At 38.4% G+C, this 22823-nt stretch overlaps 1 protein-coding gene across 2 annotated transcripts in view; it reads right to left on the bottom strand.

Annotated features, from left to right (window-relative positions):
- The window catches only part of LOC117293521 (phosphoribosylformylglycinamidine synthase-like), a 41678-nt gene extending 19074 nt beyond the window's left edge, over positions 1-22604 (bottom strand). Inside the window, exons 1-9 of one of the 2 annotated variants that reach the window (XM_033775871.1) lie at positions 22547-22604; positions 16034-16152; positions 12873-12967; positions 6642-6790; positions 5915-6053; positions 4783-5014; positions 3364-3442; positions 2386-2494; positions 1464-1604 (exon numbers count right to left, since the gene is read on the bottom strand). In XM_033775871.1, the coding sequence (XP_033631762.1) occupies positions 1464-1604; positions 2386-2494; positions 3364-3442; positions 4783-5014; positions 5915-6053; positions 6642-6789 (848 nt within the window). In that variant the 5' untranslated portion in view covers position 6790; positions 12873-12967; positions 16034-16152; positions 22547-22604. Of the gene's footprint in view, positions 1-1463; positions 1605-2385; positions 2495-3363; positions 3443-4782; positions 5015-5914; positions 6054-6641; positions 6791-8752; positions 8882-12872; positions 12968-16033; positions 16153-22546 lie in introns of those variants that run through there. The other variant, XM_033775870.1, reaches the window with a different exon arrangement.
- Positions 22605-22823: the final 219 nt, after the last annotated feature.

Below are 22823 nucleotides of genomic sequence, written 5' to 3'. Positions count from 1 at the left end.
GGGAGCCGTTTCTCATAATGTTTATACTATCAACCTCACCCCATTACTCGGTACCAAGTAAGGTTTTATGCTAATAATTATTTTGAGTAATTACCAATAGTGTCCACTGCCTTTAAAGGAGATAACTGTTCCTCAGAATAGCCTACCGACTTTTGTTGTCACAGAGTAAACAATTCAAAGCCTCTAGTTTCTAATATAATGTTCTCATTATAAATCGGTTGAAGTCTGGCCGATGTAAGGGAGGGTATTGCTCACATCGGGCAGGCATCGGACCAGATTCTGGACAACCCAGACAATCTATAATCAGCCACAGATGAGTGCCTGCCAATCACCGGCCAATAAACGGGCCAAGAATTCAACCCCATTTCTCGTCATGGCATTGTCAACCTCTACTCAAAACAAAATTGTCGGCATAAAACATTACTTGGTGACGAGTAGTGGGGGGAGGTTGGTGGTATAAAACATTGTGAGAAACGGCTCCCTCTGAAGTGACATAGTTTTTGAGAAAGAAGTAATTTTCCACGAATTTGATTCAGAGACCTCAGATTTAGAATTTGAGGTCTCGAAATCAACCATCTTAACGCACACAACTTCGTGTGACCAGGGTGTTTTTTCTTTCATTATTATCTTGCAACTTCGACGGCCAATTGAGATAAAATTTTCACAAGTTTGTTATTTTATCCATATACACCAAGTGAGATACACCAAGTGAGAAGACTGGTCTTTGACAATTACCAATGGTGTCCAGTGTCTTTAACTGGCCATTGGTTAATCACTGGTCAATGACCGAAACAGCCATTTGTTATGACCTAAAAAAACGTACCCCTCGTGTATGGAACCAAACTCCATCTCCACTTAATACAATCTGTATTACCAAAGGATTTGATAGGCTATTCAAGAAAACAAAACTGAACTGAGAACGCAAGTCATGAACGTTTGTGAGCGCCAAGCCAGCTTACAAACACTTAAAATTAGTTTTAATAGCCCTACTCTGCAATCTGGGGCATTCCATTTAGTTTTTATCTCTATGTTTTTATGAATTTGACCTTAATTATAAATATAAAAAAACATTGTTATTAATATATATTTGGCTTGCGGGAACACCATTTGTGTATCTACTTGCCAGGCAGAGTTTGTTCTTTGAGAACTGTCTAGCTTTATTCTACTACCGCGGGGTAAATGTTTGGGGGTTCGAGGGACTTCTCAGTTCTGAAAAGAACTGCCCTGCTTTTTTAAAACTATTACCCAGGCGGATGAAAGTAATTATTTTGCTTCTACATGTATGTATAATATCTTGTGATAATTTGAATATTATAGATCACAACTTTCACTGAATAAGAAATGACAGTCAATATAATTGACTACAATAATAATAATACATGTAGGATAGTGATTAACTGCACTACCGCAGAGCCAGTTCTTAAATTAGTAGAAAGGAAGACAAAAATCAAACCCCTGATTACCTGCTGTTGTCGGAGAATTTGATGACGTTATTTGGATTGCTGGCTTCTTGAGTGTCCATGACCATCTTAAAGAGAGATTGCGGATGCTCTTCTTTGTCAATCACCATCCGCCCCTTGAAGAACCAGTGTCTGCTGTGCTCACTGCAATACATGGGAGGACATTGTTATAGTAGCTTGTTTTGTTTTGGGGTTATTTTTTTATGGGGGAGGGTTATGAGAGAACGCATACCATCACAAGGCCACAGACAGAAGCAAAGGGCTACACAACTGGTTTGGGGTGTACCCAAATCAACTGTCACAAGGGGCACATTCCCAGTCTATGTTCATTCTGGTTTGTGAATTCAAATATTAAAGGGTCTATGTACTTTCTGTAGGACATAAAACACAATGTCCACAGATTTACCTTAAACTTACACAGTTTGAAGATAATGGTGGTAGAAAGCTTCCCTGAAAATATTACTTACTGAGGTGCTGTAGTTTTTGAGAAATGAGTAAAACAATGTCATCGTCTCAGTGATCATGAGACAAAAATTATTCTAGCATGTACATGTAACAACGTGTTTTAATGACATTGTTTTACTCATTTCTAAAAAAAAATACATCACCTCAGCAACTTATATTTGAAGGTACGCTTTCTACTATCATTATCTTCAAACCGTGTAAGTTTAATGTAAATCTGTGACATTGTGTGTTGTGTTAATAAAAGTACCCAAATCCTTTAAGGAGAAAATAGAATTAGCTGTTGCAAACCGCTCACCATGTTATAAAAGCAAATAATAGTTAATGGCCTGATGTTGCGACCCTAGCAGAGTCTTTCTCGATAGCCTTCAAGAAAGACTTTAGCCTTTAAGAAAGACTCTGCCAGGGTTGAAAAGTCAAATAATAACGAAAGACAAGGCATCTGCTAAGAATGGTGCTTTACCTGTTGGACTGTGCTAGATCAAAGCACTCTACGCTTGTCGGGTTGCGCTTTGCTTTCTTCTGGAATAGCTCGGTGTAGAATTCTAAATCCCAGTCATCAAAAGCCAGCCCTGAAAAAAAATAATAACAGAAACATTGAAACACTTTGCTTGCTATTTGTTTTTATGAGATATTGCCTAACATCACAAGGCCCGGACCCGTCGGCCACTTCAAGGTAATGACTACACTTAAAGGCAGTGGACACTACGTGTAATTACTCAAAATAACTGATCGCATAAAACCTTTCTTGGTGACGAGTAATGGGGAGAGGTTGATGGTATAAAACCTTGTGAGAAACAGCTCCCTCTGAAGTGCCATAGTTTTTCGAGAAAGAAGTAATTTTCCACGGATTTGATTTCAAGAACTCAAGTTTAGAACTTGAGGTCTCAAAATCAACCATCTAAACGCACAGAACTTCGTGTGACAAGGGTGTTTTTTCTTTCGTTATTATCTCGCAAGTTCGATGACCGAATGAGCTCAAATTTTCACAGGTTTGTTATTTTATGCATATGTTGAGATACACCAACTGTGAAGGCTAGTCTTTGACAATTACCAACAGTGTCCACTGGCTTTAACTAATTTGGGGCCATTGAACTAAATCCACCGTCACGTGGGGCACAATGCCACCTACTCCAAGTGGTTAAAACTTCATAGTCTGTTAGGCTGTAAGGATGGGTATCTTTTGTAAACATCAGATGTAAAAGGTTTTGCTCTATACTTAAGTTATATATTTGGACAAAGACAAGGAACTGTATGTACATTTACAATGGCATCGAGAGAGACTTTCTGGTGAGCCTAAAATACTCTTTGTATCAGGATAATGTATAGTATCTTGCAAAGAATGCTTGGGCAGACCAATCCGAACTTAAGAACTTGATTGAGTTGTTGGAGAGGGTTTGATGAGACTTGGAGTTAGATATGTAATTAACAGACATCTCACCTAATTCCTTATTTGCTTTTTCTAGAGCGCTTCTTCCTTCCTCCATTACTTTGACGTCATATACCGGTTCTGGACGCACCTATTCACAAAAGAGTTTAAAATAAATAAACAAAATTATTAGGTTCAATCTGCAAGCTCACTAAAAACTCATCCCATTACTACAGTTCTGATTCCCCAGAACACATTCAATATGATAATCTTTAAAAAGACAAAAATGAAACCCCCATTTTGGATTATTGCATTTATTGCTTACAAAATAACCTGATTACTTTGCATATAAATTAATAAACCTGGTAAGCTACATATACAAGCCCTGCTTAGCAGAATAGAGGTTGCCAGATGAAACAGCCATTCCCTCTTTAGGACAGGTGCCACAACTTATTTAAAAACACAAGAAATATTTCCTGTTCTTCAGCTTATTGAATGTATATTTTTGGTTTCCGGTAACACCATGTGTATATATATTCACTGTGTAGATTATGGTCTTTGGAGAACTTGTCTTGCAATGTATTCTACTGCCGCAGAACAGGGCCCAATTTCATAGCGCTGCTAAGCACAGAAATTTGCTAAGCATGAAATTTCTTCCTTGATAAAAACAGGATTACCAACCAAATTTCCATTTGTTTTATATTACTTGTTACTGGTATTAAGCTGTTGTTTGTTTATCCTGAAATCACATGGAAATTTTGATGGTAATCTTGTTTTTATCAAGGAAAAAAATGTCATGCTTAGCAAATTTTTGTGCTTAGCAGCTCTATGAAATTGGGCCCAGAATTTTTCAGAATTTTGCAGACTTTGGTCGACTACTTTTGCTTTAAGGATTGAGGGGACTTCTCCTTAATACTATACTTTACTGCCACTGAGCAAGTTCTTACAGGTACTGGACACAATGGGAGACTTTCTGGGACGATAGAGGGCAGCAGACTTACCGGGTAAATCCATTGTTCTCAGAATTATGCGCATGTTCAGAACTACGTAAACAATGGAAATTTACCCGGTATGTCTGCTGCCGCCTAGCGTTGGAAAGTCTCCTATCGGTAGTTACTATTAATAATTGTTAGCCTTTCGAACAAGCAATGGAGAGCTATTGATAGTATGAAACATTGTGAGAAACAGCTCGCTCTGAAGTACGTTGTTTGTAATAAAGAGGTAATTTGTCACTGCAGCCTTTTCTAGACATCTGAAAGCACACAAATTTGTGCAATAAGGGTGTTTTTTTCCTTTCATTATTCACACGCAACTTTGATGACCAATTGAGTCAAAATTTTCACAGATTTGTCATTTCATGCATTTGTTGGAATACTCCAAATGAGAATACTGGTCTTTGACAATTACCAAAGGTGCCCAGTGCCTTTAACCGATCTCAATGTTTTGACTGATCTAGTCATCGTCAGGAGGTTTATGAGTTTAGTCTGGTACCTCTATTGCGAAGCTTTCCAATGGTTCAGCATATCGGCACTCTGTCATTCTGTCGTGTAGACAACCACTGATTTCTCTTTCCGCAACGGATGAGATCTTCACGCCAGACCCGTTCGCCATCGATGCCATGATGAAGTATCGCAGCGAGCGCTCTACGCGAGTGATTTGAGTCAGACCAGCAGACTGGCACATCGAGACAGCGTTGGTTGACCACGCAGTAGAAAAGTTCAGTCTGCAAAAATAATTTATAAATCATGAGTTGCCTTCATGTCATAGCTCAGTTTGTAGATCGCTGGCATGTTAATTCAGCGATCACAGGTTCAAATCCCGCTCCAGTCAATGTTTCCTTGCTCAACCCTGAATCCAAAATAATAGTAATGTGACCTCAGATATTCCAAGCGCAGAAAAAAGAAACAGGAAAGGAAAACCATGCTTCCCAAAATACTCAAAACTACAAATAAATAAAACTCTTTGAACTTTTTCAATGGAGCTATTGAATTGTAAACACCAATACGTGTCTTGGGAGGATGATGGGAGTTTAGGTTAGGTGTGATACTTCCAGGAGACATCGAAGGTGATTGCCTCCACGCCTCCTGGTCATTGCCTTGGTGCCCATGAAATGCTCTAAAGTAGAAATTTAAAGACCCTTAAAGACAGTGGACACTATTGGTAATTGTCAAAGACTAGTCTTCACAGTTGGTGTAACTCAACATATGCATAAAATAACAAACCTGTGAAAATTTCAGCTCAATCGGTCGTCGAAGTTGCGAGATATTAGTTAAAGAAAAAACACCCTTGTCACACAAAATTGTGTGCTTTCTTATGCTTGATTTTGAGACCTCAAATTCTAAACTTGAGGTCTCAAAATCAAATTCGTGGAAAATTACTTCTTTCTCGAAAACTAGGTCACTTCAGAGGGAGCTGTTTCTCACAATGTTTTATACTATCAACCTCTCCCCATTACTCATTACCATGTAAGGTTTTATGCTAATAATTACTTTGAGTAATTACCAATAGTGTCTAGTGGCTTTAAAGGAGAAAATTCCCTGGTGCCCTTGCCCTTAAAAAAAAGAACCATACAGGACTGGAAGTTTTGGGGACCAGTCTAAGAAGTCATTAACTCCTGCGTTACCTTGGCCCTGTTTCAATGATGAGGGCGCCCTCTTTGGTTCGGTCGGTCTTCAGGGAGGAGCTTGTCGCCAGGCCGGTGCTCTCAAAGGGTGTCTCTAGGATCCAGTACAAGGTCTGAAGATCCTTCTTGCTCAGAGGATCTGACAGAGAGGAAACCAACCAAGGTAAATGCATGTCATTTTATAAAAAATCAGGTTTGTAATAAAATAGTAGATAAAGCTGTTTAAGACCTGTGTCTCAACATTATTGAATCTTGTGATAATTTAAGTCAACACATTGGATTGTGTAATAATATAAATGATACGAAGTGACGCTCACAGCACTTTAACATACAGAAATTTCCTGCAAGGTATGTGGGACTACGTTTGAATTATTAGATCTGCTCCTTTCTGTAGCACAATAAGCTGCTCATCGAACCAGGAACACAGGGCCAAAACCCCTCCTCTTTTCAATAAGTGCACTTGGTTCTTTTTATTGCGTCCCATCTGAAGGACAAATCAATGGTTGGGTGTCTAGCTTACTGGAACCCACACTCTGCTGATCAGAAACAACAGATATTGAACTTTGTACTGTTAACCACTAAGGCCGCGATAATTCCCGTTATAAAGTTTCGTGTTGTTCAAATGTCCGGTACTTGATCAATCAAACTCTGGCAAAAATACATTTATTTGATTTGAAAGGATCTGTAGTTTTGTGTAAAAAAAAAGTTTAAAAAAAGGATTCTTTACCTTTGTCCGGGACCTCAACATTGTAGCACAACTCTGTCTTCAACTCCACCTTGCCAGCATCGCTGAGTAAGGATCTGATTTTAGTCAGACATACATCAGCAGCCCCAGCCTGCAATCCTGGGCTGCTGTAAAAGTGCAGTACAACCATCCTATATCATGGAAGGGGGGGGAAAAGAACATAAACAAGAATCATGAACAAAATTGCATATCAGAAATAATATCGTGGTTGCTATGCATACAAATTAAGTACACACATAGAGTAAAGTCTGGTTTAAATGCTACCTCTTGAGAATGTGAATGCGATGCAATTTATTTTGATGTCACAAGCTCTCAACGAATAATTTGCAACAGTTGCCAAATATTCGCTGCAAAACCAATGATGTGACAGCAAAATTTGCTTGGCATTCGCATCACCTGGAAGTAAGAAACTGGCTTAAAGGCAGTGGGCACTATCGGTAAATACTCAAACTAATTGTTAGCATAAAAACTTACTTGGTAACGGGTAATGGAGAGCTGTTGATAGCATAAAACATTGTGAGAAACGGCTCCCTCTGAAGTAATGTAGTTTTCAAGAAAGAAGTTATTTTCCACGAAATTGATTTCAAGACCTCAGATTTAGATTTTGTGGTCTCGAAATCAAGCATCTGAAAGCACAACTTGGTGTGACAAGGGTGTTTTTTTCTTTCATTATTATCTCTAAACTTCCACGACCAATTGAGCTCAAATCTTCAAAGGTTTGTTATTTTTCCATAAGATGTTGAGATACACAAAGTGAGGAGACCAGTCTTTGACAATAACCAATAGTGTCCAGTGTCCAAGATGGCCGCCAAGTATTTTAACTCAAGCAGGCCATCAATTCTTCAGTTTAAAACTACTGCACACTTACTTGTTATCTATTTGTTGCATGAGGACCCAGGTTAACAGGAATTATTATCCTAAAAAGATTCGCTCAAAGGTACCGGGAACCGGTTTCGCCATCACACATAACACAACGCACACAAACCTTTGTATACAGATGTATTAAAAATCTTTCTTTCTTACGAAAAATTGAAGTATTAAAAAAAAAGGAAGCAGCCTCAAAAAGAGGAATAAAAGGATGCAGGCGGGGATGATCAACTTTTTAAAATTATTTATTTGCCAAAAGTCTTGACGACACAAGCTTGACAGTTCGGGATGTCACAACTGAGGCAAAAAAAAATCAATTTTATTTTCACAAATAATGTCATCCAAGGATAAAACTAACAATTCTGAACCCATCAGGCACAAGAATGTGAGTACAAATTTAGCTTGACCTCAATTAATTAAAGCCATTATACACTTTCGGTACAGAAAAAAAAAAAAAAGTTCACAGATTTACAAATAATTTACAGGGTTTACAGAAGGTAATGGTGGAAGACTTCTCTTGAAATATTGAGAAAACATTAAAACAATATCAATTCTCGATAGCGAGAATTACGGACTTATTTTAAACACAAACGCACAGGTTTGTTATTTTATATATAAGTTGTGATACACGAAGTGTGGGACTTGGACAATACTGTTTACCGAAAGTGTATAATGGCTTTAAGGGTTAAGGTAAACAAAAAAATGTTACAACAATAAATTACGTTTTGTTTGCAACTTGGTTTTTTATTGCTACATATAATGGCATGCAAAATGGAGGAGTCCAACCAGGGCTAACAGTGGCACCAATAAATGCACAAGTATTAACTCAGAGACCGTACTTCACTTGTTATGCCAGATATAATTTTAAAAAGCGTTTAAAGACATTAGACACTTTTGGTAAACAGCATTGTCCAAGGCCCACACCTTCGTGTATCACAACTTCTATATAAAATAACAAACCTGTGAAAATTTAGGCTCAATCGGTCATCGGAGTCGGGAGAAAATATCGAGAATTGATATTGTTTAAATGTTTTCTCAAAAAGTAAAGCATTTCATGGAATAATATTTCAAGAGAGGTCTTTCACCATTACCTTCTGTAAGTGTAAACCCTATTTATTATAAGTTATAATATTTGTAAATCTATGAACTTTTTTTCTGTTTTCTGTTCCGAAAGTGTATAATGGCTTTAATTAAGCCCTACCTTATAATTCTAAAAAAATACTTACTTGCGTTGGATATCCACCGGTTACCCAATATGAATGATTATGCACCAAAACTTACAATGACAATGTTTATGAAGAAATTGTCGTCTAATTTGGAGCGCGTTTTCATCCGACAGACAACACACATGTCAATGCATGCATGGACTGTTGAGTAAAAAACTATTGGTGGCGCACTCACCAGTCGTTAACGGCGCCGCCTGTTGACTATTATTAGTTTTTGATAAATTATTTTCGCTCGGCACATGCCGCTAGAAATCGTTGCTGCAAATGATTGGGTATGGGTGGGGACACTCAGAGTCACAATACAAATCAATGTGGAAAATCAGTTTCGCGTAGTCTAGACCAGATTTAAGAAAAAAACAACGAGTCCCGTTCATACCCCGTTTAATTTTGTCCCTGTTCAGTTTATTATTTGCCTGTACTGTTTGTGGCAGGAGATTCTGCCCCCCCCCCCCCCCCGGAGATTCGGTCCCCCTACTCCTAGAACCTATGCTAGAACTATGCGGTTTCGTTCCGCTATCGTCTCCCGTAACCTCATAGGTTGACATCTCTCACGACAATAACGAGTCTGCTTAATTTTAATTTTGGCAACGCAAATCTTTTTATTTTTAGGTGTTCTGCTAACAGCCGAACAACTATTGTTACTGTTCGTTTTTTTTTTCTCGCGCTCTTCTTTCTCTCCGAACCTTCTCCAGCAATTTTAAACAAAAGTAAAGCTTTCACAAACTTAAAACTTGCTATGACATAGGCAATAGTGAGTAGATGAAACCGCCACTTTTTGGGAATGATGACGTCATTTATGACGTCATGGCAAGGTTTTTAAAGTTCAAAAACGACATTTGTTTTTCGTTGTATCTCAACGATGTTCATACTTGGGCATCGGATAGATAAAGACTTGGACAACATTTTGAAAAGTTAACGCCCAATCGTATGACCTTATCTTCCAGTCGTTACCCTGGGTCAAAGTTCGCCTTCGCATTTTTTCATCAAAAAACAACTTTTGAGCTTTAAAACAAAAGTAAAACTTGTACAAACTTAAAACTTACTATGTACATAGGCAATAGTGAGTGGATGAAACCGCCACTTTTTTGGAATGATGACGTCATTGATGACGTCGCCAAAAAAAGGCCAGGCAATAGCCCTTGCATATAGGTTTGGATATATTTATTTAACGGCAGGAAAAAACATGAAAACAAAATATATTAAACGTAGTTCAAACTTTTGAAAATATAAAAACTAAATTTAAATTTAATTTTTTTTTAATGAATTTTAGAATTAAAAGGCAAGCTTAACTTAACAATTCAATATTTTGTATGCAATTAATTTTCAAAGATTTTATCAATGGACACTGGTTTCTTCCCTTATTTTGTGTTATTCTATCCAATCCTGCCAAAGTGCTATTTTGTACTACTGGCAGTGATCTACATATCTATGGGAAGCAAAGACTAGCTACAAGGAACTGGCAACCACACCATTGTAACATTATATAACAGACCAGACCAGTACAATGCTAAGTTCGGGCAACCTTTAATCATATCCAAAAAAGTTTGTTGTACGGTCCCTATATGTGAACACGGTCCCTCGCAGCAAATGAAAGTGTCAAATACTGTTCAAAAAAGCCAGGCAATAGCCCTTGCATATAGGTTTGGATACATTAACGGCAGAAAAAAAACATGACAACAAAATATATTAAAAGTAGTTTAAGTCTTAGAAAAATATTTTTAAAAAAAACATCAATTTAAATTTATTATTTTATTCATGAATTTTTAAATTAAAAGGCAAGCTTAACTTGACAATTCAATATTTTGTATGCAATTAATTAAATAAAAAAAATATCAATGGACACTGGTTTCTTCCTTTTTTGTGTTATTCTATCCAATCCTGCCAAAGTGCCATTTCGTACTACTGGCAGTGATCTACATATCTATGGGAAGCAAAGACTAGCTACAAGGAACTGGTAACCACACCATTGTAACATTATATAACAGACCAGACCAGTACAATGCTAAGTTCGGGCAACCTTTAATCATATCCAAAAAAGTTTGTTGTACGGTCCCTATATGTGAACACGATCCCTCGCAGCAAATGAAAGTGTCAAACACTGATCAAAAAGGCCAGGCAATAATAGTCCTTTGATATAGGTTTGGATACATTTATTTAACAGCAGGAAAAAACATGAAAACAAAATATATTAAACGTAGTTCAAACTTTTGAAAATATAAAACATAAATTTAATTTTTTTTTTATTTTTTTTTATGAATTTTAGAATTAATAGGCAAGCTTAACTTGACAATTCAATATTTTGTATTCAATTTGTTTTCAAAGATGTTTAGAATGGACACTTGTTTCTTCCTTTTTTGTGTTATTCTATCCAATCCTGCCAAAGTGCCATTTCGTTCAACTAGCAGTGATCTACATATCTATGGGAAGCAAAGACTAGCTAGAAGGAATTTGCAACCACACCATTGTAACATTATATAACAGACCAGACCAGTACAATGCTAAGTTCGGGCAACCTTTAATCATATCCAAAAAAGTTTCTTACGGTCCCTATGTGAACACGGTCCCTCGCAGCAAATGAAAGTGTCAAATACTGATCAAAAAAATGCCAGGCAATAGCCCTTTCATATAGGTTTAGATAATTTATTTCGAGGCAGAAAAAAACCATGACAAAAAAATATATTAAAACGTTGTTCAAGCTTTTAATGTGGATTAAGTGATGTTTGTGTCGTTTGTAGAACAAACGGAGTAGAATAACTCCAATCGAAAGAAAAAAAAAAAAAAGAAAAAAAAAAATTGAACGTTATTATTTTGTTCATGAAATTCTAAATTAAAAGGCTAGCTTAAAGGCAGTGGACACTATTGGTAATTGTCACAGACTAGCCTTCACAGTTGGTGCATCTCAACATATGCATAAAATAACAAACCTGTGAAAATTTGAGCTCAATCGGTTATCGAAGTTGCGAGATAATAATGAAAGAAAGAAATACCCCTGTCACATGAAGTCGTGTGCGTTTAGATGGTTGATTTCGAGACCTCAAGTTCTAAACCTGAGGTCTCGAAATCAAATTCGTGGAAAATTACTTCTTTCTCGAAAACTATGGCACTTCAGAGGGAGCCGTTTCTCACAATGTTTTATACCATCAACCTCTCCCCATTACTCGTCACCGAGAAAGGTTTTATGGCAATAATTATTTTGAGTAATTACCAAAAGTGTCCACTGCCTTTAACCTTACTGTACAATTCAATATTTTTTAATGCAATTATTTTTCAAAGATTATTATCCTAAAAACATTGTTACGGTTCCTATGTGAACAAAAAACATGACCAGCAAAAAACATGACCATTGTTTTTAAAGAAGAGAGCACGCTCACGTGTACAAATCTGTGTTAACTGTGCAATAAATTTTAAGATTTTATTTACAGACATTGGTTCCCCTCTTTTAATGTTTTAACTGCTTTACAAAAAAAAACACGCTTCTCTGTAGGAATAATATTATAACGCAATTTTTTGTAACGCTTTTCAACAATTGTTTAAATGATTTATTTCCCTTTTCGGTGTTAACAAAGGTCATAGGTAATATTTATAGATGGAATGTGTTCTATCGAGGTTAAGGGTCAAAGCACTTAGCCAGTCCATTAAGAAAAGACCAGCCAAAGTGCCTTTTCTGTTCTCGCAGTGGTTGACATAGCTATGGGAAAGCAATGACGAGCTGGCAGAAGCGCTTGGCAAACGGACCATTGTTAAAAATACAATACTTTTGCACTGGGTGTATTCACTATGAACCTATTGCATACTAAGCTAACCATAGGGTGATGTACGATTTCAGACTTGTACAGATTGACTACTACCATCGGAACAATGCCAACTGCAACCATCCTTTGTAGTATTATATAATTCCCATGCATAGAATAATAGCAGTGTCATTGTGGGATTCTATGAGTCTATACAAAGCCGTTAAGGCCCCTAAATTGTCACAGTCCCTAAACGCATGTTGCAAAGTGATTGCCACTAAGTAAAAGACAAGTCATGCACAGTTGTTTTCCAAACCGTTCAATGTTGACTAGATATAAAATTAGTTGAGGCTTTCATGTTGTAAAATCAAAAATCTTGTTTGACTTACCACTATAAGTATCAACAGCAACCAACATTTCAATCTCCATTATTAAGCTATAATCGAAGCATCTTCCATCTGTCTTTGTCGTCCCGTGTTCCAGACTGCAATAACAATAACACATACGGATTGTGAAGTTAGAACTGAGGGACCAGACCAATTTCCCTTTCAGCCTCGGTTTGGTTACATTTGGTTTCAGAGTAGAGAAACAAAAAAATGGTGGCACTAGCAGTTTTTAACTATCAGATTGCTGTGTTTTTGAAGTAATACTAGCAGTAAATTCGCCAAATTTAACCTAAAATTGGATTTGTTTTACACTCTGTAATCGAGTGATCTAGTTAGAATATGTGTTGTATTGCAAAGTATGAGGGAAAGCCATTAAAGGTTTGTCCAGGGAACATCACATTACAGAAGAACATCAAAAAAGTTGGCCTACCACAAAAGTGTACACCTTGGTAACCCAGTATTAATTTGTTGATGAGCACAATTATTGTTAATTTTATTTTGTTTTGTTTTCTTCTAAGGCGTGAACAATAAGTTTGTCAAAAACAAGTTTAATACTTCAGAAGAGCACACACGCATACAGTCGGCGTATATTCCATTTCGCATTACAGAAAATTTCCCACTTCTTCATTTTCTTCTGATACTCGGTCTTGGAACTTTCATATCGAGGCTGAGAGGAAAAAACAATGGAGGTCAAGCAAAGGATTTCCCTTGGAATGAGATTTAATTTAAAGTCCAAATCACGTTAGACCTCATGGGACTCCACCAACTTCTTGAACAAAAAGCACCGACAAGAAGAATGGGTGATGACTTAGCCCGGTGAGGGAGCTATGTCAGTTTAACGGTCACAAAAAAGTACGACTATCTAGTCGAGACATCTAAGTATTATTCGATTTTCTGCCCCGAGAATCTCAAAAAGCGTTTAATTTACTGACAATTATTTGTGTGAAGCTTGTTCGGACTGGCAACATTGCACAATAGAAACTGTGAATAATTAAAAAATATAGAATTCAATAATTTCAATTCAACATCAAATTGGTCAACTCTATGACTCCCTACGACTGAAAAGAACAATAAATAAATCGAGGATCACAGAGCAAAGTGAGGGCGCTTTGCCAACTTAACGGTCTCATTTTTACTTCGCTATACGGGGTATCTAGCGGGGACATAGACAGATTCAGTCCTTACATGTTGTTATGTTGTCAATTACTTGGTTTAAGATTTTGCCGATTCCCTCTGTATTTTGCTAGATTCCCTCTGTAATAAAGGTGCTAAAATGAACATGAGCTGATGAGAAGGTTAGCCCACGATATTTCTTTTGTGAGTAAATAGACTACGTAAATAGCTGAGGTTTGAGCGATCCCAAGCGCAGTGGTTTTTGCGTTGTATACGGCGTGCGAAGTTGTCCGACTGGTAGCTGACAGCTACCCCTTCTAATCAAATAATTTGAGGGTGAAAATAAAGGGATTTGCAGCCTTTCGGGAGATTTTTATTGAAAATATTGGCAGCAAAATCATTACAATGAGGGCAATGTAAAACCATATACTTTCCGTGCACAAACACATGACATTGAGTGAACATTGGTCAAACTGTGTTTACTTATTACTGGCAACGTCAGTCACCGGTAAGGTCTCATGTTACAAACTCCGGAATATTCTTCCTTTCCAGAATTAAAGTTCTAATTTAATGTGTAGCGAGACTAAGTAAATGGTTTGTTTTGTGCTCGTCCCGACGTTGCACGTAACCGTGTGCAAAGCTCATTGGTTTGCCTAATAGCATCTTCTCCAAGGTAAACTTGGTTTAATTTACTGACAATTATTTGTGTGAAGCTTGTTTGGACTGGCAACAGTGCACAATAGAAATGTGAGCAATTAAATAATATAGAATTCCAGAATTCCAATTCAACATCACATTGGTCATTGGGACTCCTATACAACTCTATGACTCCCTACGACTGAAAAGAACAATAAATAAATCGAGGAAAACAGAGCAAAGTGAGGGCGCTATGCCAACTTAACGGTCTCCTTTTTACTACGCGTTACAGGGTATCTAGCGGGGACATAGACAGATTCAGTCCTTACATGTTGTAACGTTATCAATATAAACCACAAAAATCATGTTGTAATGTTAACTGCTTGGTTTAAGATTTTGCCGGCTACAGCCTAGAATGCTAGATTCCCCCTGTAATAAATTTTTTAAAATTAACATGAGCTGATGAAAAGGTTTTCACAACGTTTGTTTGGGACAGCGTTTTAGCCGAATAGGTTTCTTTTGTGAGTATGGCTAGATTACGTAAATTACTGAGGTTTGAGCGAGCTCAAGCGCCGGGTTTTTGCGTTGTGTACGGCGTGAAGTCGGGCTGTAATAAGGGAGATCGCGAAGTTGTCCGATTCTAGCTGACAACACCCCTTCTAATCAAATAATTTGAGGGGTGTAAATGAAGGAATTTGCCGCGTCTTCGGGGGATTTTTATTGAAAATATTGGCTGCAGCAAAATTATTACAATGAGGGCAATGTAAAACCACATAACTTCCTAGTTGGTGGAACTGTGTTTACCAATTACTGGCATCGCCAGCGACCGGTAAGGTCTCATGTCACAAACTCCGGAATATTCTTCCTTTCCAGAATTATAGTTCTATTTTTGTGTAACCGTGCGCTAAGCTTATTGGTTTTCCTTATGGCATCTTATGGCTATTTACTGAAAATAATTTGTGTGAAGCTTGTTTGGTCTGGCAACAGTGCAAAATAAAAACTGTGAATAATTAAACACGATAGAATTCCAGAATTTCAATTCAACACCACATTGGTCATTGGGACTCCTACAACTCTATGAATCCCTACGACTGGAAAGAACAATAAATAAATCAAGGAAAACAGAGCAAAGTGAGGGCGCTATGCCAACTTAACGGTCTCATTTTTACTTCGCTATACGGGGTATCTAGCGGGGACATAGACAAATTCAGTCCTTACATGTTGTAATGTTGTCAACCACTTGGTTTAAGGTTTTACCGGCTACAGTCTCGGATACTATATTTCCCCTGTAATAAAAGTGCTAAAATTAACATATAAATGTAATTGCAGCAGGCTGACCCAATTTGCATCTTGAACTGGCATACTAAGCTACACAACTGTCACCTTAAATTCCTACAATAATAATTCTGACTTACCCCAAAGAATGTTTGGCGCCCTCTCCTGTTCTTGTATTGCAATGCGGGATGGTTCCGTTATGATGTAGTGTTTTGGAAAACTTCTTGCTGTCAAGGTCAAGGATGTCAGTAAAGTCGCACTGTAAATCAATCAAAGCACATAACGAGTGACGTCAGACAGTGAAATTATTATGAGTTATTTGAATAATGACGGACCCACAATAAAAAATGTGAACGGTGCTCATTATTATGTTCATGTGCATTGTGGGACGGTCGTTTGATCACTGGGACGTGAACAGAAGACCATAGGACGCGTTATATAGTGTTCCTATAACAGCACTACCGGCCTAGCTCAGTGAGTTGAGGCGCACTTATTGCCAAACTTCAGACGACGTGTCTGAGTTCGACTGCCGGCCTCGCCAATTAGACATTGTTTACATTTTAAATTACAGGAAATGTACTTGAACTTCACTTCTCATAATATAGTTTTTCTCATAACGTCACCCGTGTGGAACAATTTTAACTTTGTATGACAAAAGTGTACACAAGTGGCATTACTATATAACCACTGTATTATTTTACATATTGATCAAACATTGATGGGTCTAAAATCCAAAGGTCGTACTAGTGCGTACCTGTCACTGAAACTAACAGAGGTCGCCCCACTGATACAAATTCAATTGGAGAGTTGTGTTTGCTGGAAATTGCGCGAGCTGCATTCAACACTAATAGTACATGTGAATAATGTGTAGAATTCATCATTTACTGTATTTATTAATGCAGGCTATCTCAGGACAAAACAGTATCCAAACTGGATCGTGATTGCTGCATGAAGGTATGATTGTTTTATGACTGGGACACATTGCCTTGGATCGGGCGAGTTTGTATATGAAAAGCGTTTGAGACCGTTTGTTATGGAATGCAGAAAGATGTTTTAAAAGTAGAATACACAATCCACACAAACATGCCTCGAAATTGCATGCATGGTTTTCATTGTGCGTCGTGAACTAACACGGCTCGTGGAGTCAAGTTTTTGACTCCATACCATGGCCGAAAGTTTTTATAGTTCGCAAAGTAAAGGAAAACCGCGCAATTTCGAGGCATATTTCAAACGCTTTTCATGGACCAACTCGACCGATCCAAGGCAACGTGTCCCTTTAACATGTCTGGGGACTAAAAGTTTGACAGTACACGGGGATGTTTCTTTATATCCCAATGGAAACTAATTTTTGTGTATAGTTTTGATGCGGACAATAACAATTCTAATTCTAATTTTAAATGCATGCCTTTTATAGTAGGTGAACTCTCAGATCTTTTCACAACTATAAGCCCACCAGGTTGTACTTGCACTAGCAGCCTACCTGCATCTATTATGTATATTATGCATGATTAAAGGCAGTGGACACTATTGGTAATTACTCAAAATAATTACTAGCATAAAAACTTACTCGGTAACAAGCAATGGAGAGTTGTTGATAGTATAAAACATGGTGAGAAACGGCTCCTTCTGAAGTGACGTATAGTTTTCGAGAAAGAAGTTATTTTCCACGAATTTGATTTCGAGACATCGGAATTATTTTTTCTTAGGTCCCGAAAACAAGCATCTGAAAGCACAACTTCGTGTGACAAGGGTGTTTGTTTTCCATATTATCTCGCAACTTCGATGATCATTTGAGTTCAAATTTTCACAGGTTTGTGCATATGTTGAGATACAACAAGTGAGAATACTGGTCTTTGACAATAACCAATAGTGTCCAGTGTCTTTAATAAATACACCTTCTTTCTGTGAGCTTTTTGCTGATGTGTTCCCGCGGCCTGCTTACTTTTTGCACCACATAATAGCACGACATAATACTCACAGATGAGGCTTGATCCATTTATGTTGTATTCAATGGTTTATTAAAAAATTATTCAAGTCGCTGCCAGCAGCAGAATTACAGTTACATAATTAATAATTTGGAGTAAAACATTACACTAATAATAAAAATGGCATTAAAGGCAATGGACACCTTTGATAATTGTCAAAGACCAGTCTTGTTGCATACTTGTGGTCTTTCTGAGATGCTTGAACTCGATACCTCAGCTCAATTCAAATATTGTAGTGAAAAATTACCTCTTCATCGAAAACTAAGTTTTTTCACAGTGTTTTATACCACTAACAGCTCTCCATTGCTCGTTACCAAGTGAGTTTCTATGCGAACAATTATTTTGAGTAATTACCAATCCATTACCACCAGTGTCCAGTCCCTTTAAATCTATTACACATAAAAAAGGCTTGTAATTGTACTTGTTTATAGGATAAATATGAAGAAGGAGATGTGTCACCACAACTTACATTTTGGCCCTCAAGAATTTAAAAATGTAAACGAAAATCCATCATATTATGGGGTGGGGGGGGGGGGGTACTACGTTCATTACTTTGATGCGATTGAAACAAACGCACAAACTGAAAACGTTCGACCCGATGAGGTGTTTGGTGGTAAGGTAGGAGGCAGGAATGGTTGTTCAGCATGAACAAATTGTTGACAAAATGTTTTGTCCTTACTTCATGTTTTCAAAGGGAGCCCTCTACTGCTAGTTTGTTGTTTGTCTTAAGTTACACATGGGGGATGTTTACACTCAGACACAGACATTCCAACAGGCAATCGCAGCGTAGGGCATTCAAAGATGCTATGTCAGATTTTTGGCCCAAACATTAAACCCAATTTTTTTTTGAGTGAATGGTATTTTAAAGAGTATCACCCGCTCTAACGAAGAAAAGTTTAACTTTTACTTTTAATGGAACCATGACAAAAAATTAAAACGTTTCTTATAAAACACATAAGAATTGGTCACGTGATATATTGTCGGGATCCCGACAAAAACTAATTTTGAGCACTTTATTTCACTGCTACTAATAATTGGCGGACTTTTTCGAGCAATGGCTCAAATGAAAGCTTGTAACTTTCTCGACCCCTATCAAAAAACCTATTGAATTTTAAATCATAATTTGTTCGTCAAATCGGCCAAAAATCTGACAAAGCATCTTTAAAGTATGACGAAATGTCAAAACGGTGTTTCAAGAACCGGTGAAAAAATACAAAAGTTTAAAGATGGATCATAAAGTTCAATTGATTTACTTGTTTTGTTCAACAGACTGATTTACTATGGATGCCCTATCAAACAGCATCGTCATCGTCATAGCTGTGTTTTTAGGCATCGCCATCGTGCTTGGTTGCTGTCGAGCCTGCACCAAATCAGTCGACACCCAGACGGCGGTCGACGACAACGGCCGGACACTGTCGGCCAACGCCCAGCACCCCATTGTCCAAATCCGAGAAGTGGGCGGGGGCGTGGCTAGTACGCAGCTCTTCCAACATGCGAACGAACCCCCGCCAGACTTTTCCGTGGTTGCCCCCTACCCGATTGGGGATGACCCGCCACCAGCCTATGATGATGTCGTGAATAACCGAGTACCAGTGAACTCCCAAGGCCCTGATGACGTCACATTAAATTTCATGTAACTGTGGAGTCTCCCCAAAATAGTTTTTAAATCATTATAAACTTTTTACTATCAACTGATGGGCAATAACTTATTTTATATGCCTTTATGCAATTTCCGTAGTTTTTGAAATACAATAGTATCATACATTGTAATCCACAGCCAGGAGTGCAATTTGCGCAGACTACATTCGCAGTAATTCGATTGCGGCAATCGAAATAAGAAACAGTGATTTGTGAGGACTTTGCTATCTCCGCTACATGGACAGTGTTTATATGGTGATTATAGGCACCATACCAAATCAGTGTAGGTTTCTTTGCCTAAAAAAATGGCGAGAGGAAAATGTGGTTCTTAGGGGAGAACCTAAGGAAAATCTCATAGCTCAGTTGGCATAGAGCATCTGTCTGGAGTTTCAGGGGTCTTGGGTTCAAATCCCGACTGAGGACCATTTGTTTTTTCTCTCATCCAATGTTTGAGTGTTTCAGAATGAAATGAAGACTGGTGGTGACATCAACTTATCAATAGTGTGAGCTTGAGATTGGGCATCAACTGTTTTCGATAACAAAACTATCTTCCCGTAAACTTTGTACGAGAGGTAGTAAACAAAATGTTTAGAAAAAAAAATGCAATTATTTAAATATGCGGACAGCATTGGTAATTGTCAAAGACAAGTTATATTGAGACCCGACAATACATGAATAAAACCTTGACTGGAGGAAGTCAAGGTGATGTTTTTTTTAAGACAATGGACACTATGGGTAAACGTAAAAGACCAGTCTTCTCACTTGGTGTATCTCAACATACGCATAAAATAACAAACCTGTGAAAATTTGAGCTCGATTGGTCATCGGAGTTGCGAGATAACTATGACAGAAGAAAAACACCCTTGTCACACGAAGTTGTGTGCTTTCAGATGCTTGATTTCGAGACCTCAAATTCTAAACTTGAGGTATTGAAATCAAATTTGAAATTTTTCTGTCTCGAAAACTACGTCAATGCAGAGGGAGCCGTTGCTCACAATGTTTTTTACTATTAACAACCTCACCCCATTACCAAGTGAGGCTTTTTGCTGATAATTATGTTTAAGTTGATAATAGGTTTTGTTAAAAGTTTATTATAATAATAATAAGCAAAGTGTAACACCTGCAAGCGGTGACCTCATAATATTGTCCCTCATGACTTGGTTTGCACTGACTTTTTGGCAGCAGCTCCCATTAGTTTGTTTGGTACACAGTTTCCAACTGCAGGAGGACCACACAAAACCTAACTGTGTGCATTGTCCTGTTTACTCGAGTTCGCGTAAATGTCTTCCCTATTACAGCAATATCGTCATACAGAAAAAAATAAAACAAAGAATTAAATTCGCCAACCCGCCATAATTCTCAATAAAAGGGAGCAGCACACTTCATGTCTATGAATGCAAAACACAAATCAGTGAACAATCATTTGATAACGAGAACGAAGGACGGAGGACCCAAGCCCCTCCGATCAGTTTGTGAGTGAGCACGCATCATTCATTTCCACTAAAAATTATAATTTACTTTTATTGGGGCCACACGCAGTGTGTCACATTCTATTCCAACTCCCTCGCCGGTGTGGCAGGAGATTCTTTGCCCCCCCCCCCCCCCCCCAACGGAGATTCGGTCTCCCAATATGGCAAACTGTGTGGTGCGTTCGTTTACCTTCCCTGGGTCGACCCCGGTCTGCCCCCGGTGCGTTCGAATAGCTTTGACGTCATTCCAGGGGCTCACCCGGGTCAGCCCCCAGTGCCCTGCATGTGGAGTGGGTCACTTGGGGTGACCTGAGGTGCATGCCGTCACCACGAGAGGGCGAGTGTGATCGTTCGATTAGCTCTTGCAAGGGGCTCACCCGAGTGAGCACTGCGGGGTCGACCCAGGAAAGCTTATCGAACGCACCCTGTAAAAACTACCTCTTTTGAATCATGTAAATTTCCCCTTGGGGACCGAATCCCCTGGGACACCGGCCATCAATTTTGTCCCCAGCACTTTAGAACTTTTCCTGGATTTTTATTAAGGATTCCTTATTTTGAATGGATTTAGAAGAACAAAAATCCCTATTGAAAAGCAACACGACGGTGGCACTTCGGAGTACAGAAAAGCATTGCGCCGGCCAAGTGGGACAATCTGCTCTGTACCTGCCAGTAAGGTCTTTTTGAAAAAAAAGTAGACTACCAGAACATTACTCCTACGTAGAATTCTATCAACATTCCTCAAGAGATTCACAAACGAACAAATAGAATGCGAAATTCTTTTTTTAATGGTCCTGGTAACGGCACAAGGACGTGTCCTGATTAGAAATTGCCAGGTTAAGAATCCCCATAGTCAGTGCGAAATAATATATAGCACGCTCAAACCGTGCATTTTCCCCATGAATTTTCCAGAATGCAAATCACTAGGCCAAGGTGTGGAATTATTTGAGTGGAGCAGAAAGCAGAAAAATGATGAGACACAATCAACTCCTGGAATTAAGGGGGAAGGGTTGCGTTTGCGCGGGGCAGATACTGAGGTTGGACAATTTGCCCTCTGGTCTATTCCGATTTAGAAATTGACATCAACTCCATTTGACTTAAAGGCGCAGGCTCGTTATATAGGCATCAACGACAAATTCTCGCCACGAATGTCACCTTTGAACCCTATACACCGTGCGAGGGTTCTGTGGTCCGAATGCAGGAATGCCCTTTTCGAAATCACGGCTCAGGTTAGGGATTGGGCTACAGGACGTTGGGCTCCGTTTTGGGGCTCCGGCCCCGTATAGTTTGACGCCCCGTATCGAAAGCACACTAAAATAGCAGACTAACTTGGGCCCAATTTTGGGTTCGGGATTGGGCTAGATGACTTTATGATGTTTTTGGCTCCAAACGCTTGTTTGACGCCCCGCATCGAAAGCACACGCTTTCAGAATAGTAGGCAGGGCCTAACACGAGGCTGTATAGCACGTCTAGATAATAAACGGTTTTGATAATGGGAAGAGAGCTTGGACACTTAAGGTTCGCAAATGTATACTTTAAGTTTTCAACATGATTTTGCTCATACCTTTTCAGCAATCTGTGTTTCTTGCTCCAGCCGTCTGCGTTCTTGTTTTCCGTTCCTCCTGAATAAATCAATTGAAAAAAACCCACAGATAATTAATACCTTTAATTTGTCCCCATGCATGGTATGACGCTGGACACGATTCCACGAAGCTGTTTGACATAACACTATTTGATGGTTTTAAACCGGATTAATGGTAGACCAACTGCAACGTACATTGTATGAACCAGTTTCATAAAGCTGTTTTCATATTTCAAACGGCTTGCTGTAGCAGAAACAA

The sequence above is a fragment of the Asterias rubens genome, chromosome 8 (genome assembly GCF_902459465.1).
Source record: "Asterias rubens chromosome 8, eAstRub1.3, whole genome shotgun sequence".
Taxonomy (NCBI): domain Eukaryota; kingdom Metazoa; phylum Echinodermata; class Asteroidea; order Forcipulatida; family Asteriidae; genus Asterias; species Asterias rubens.
Note: the sequence above shows the minus strand (reverse complement) of the source record. Positions and strands in the feature narration are given on the sequence as shown.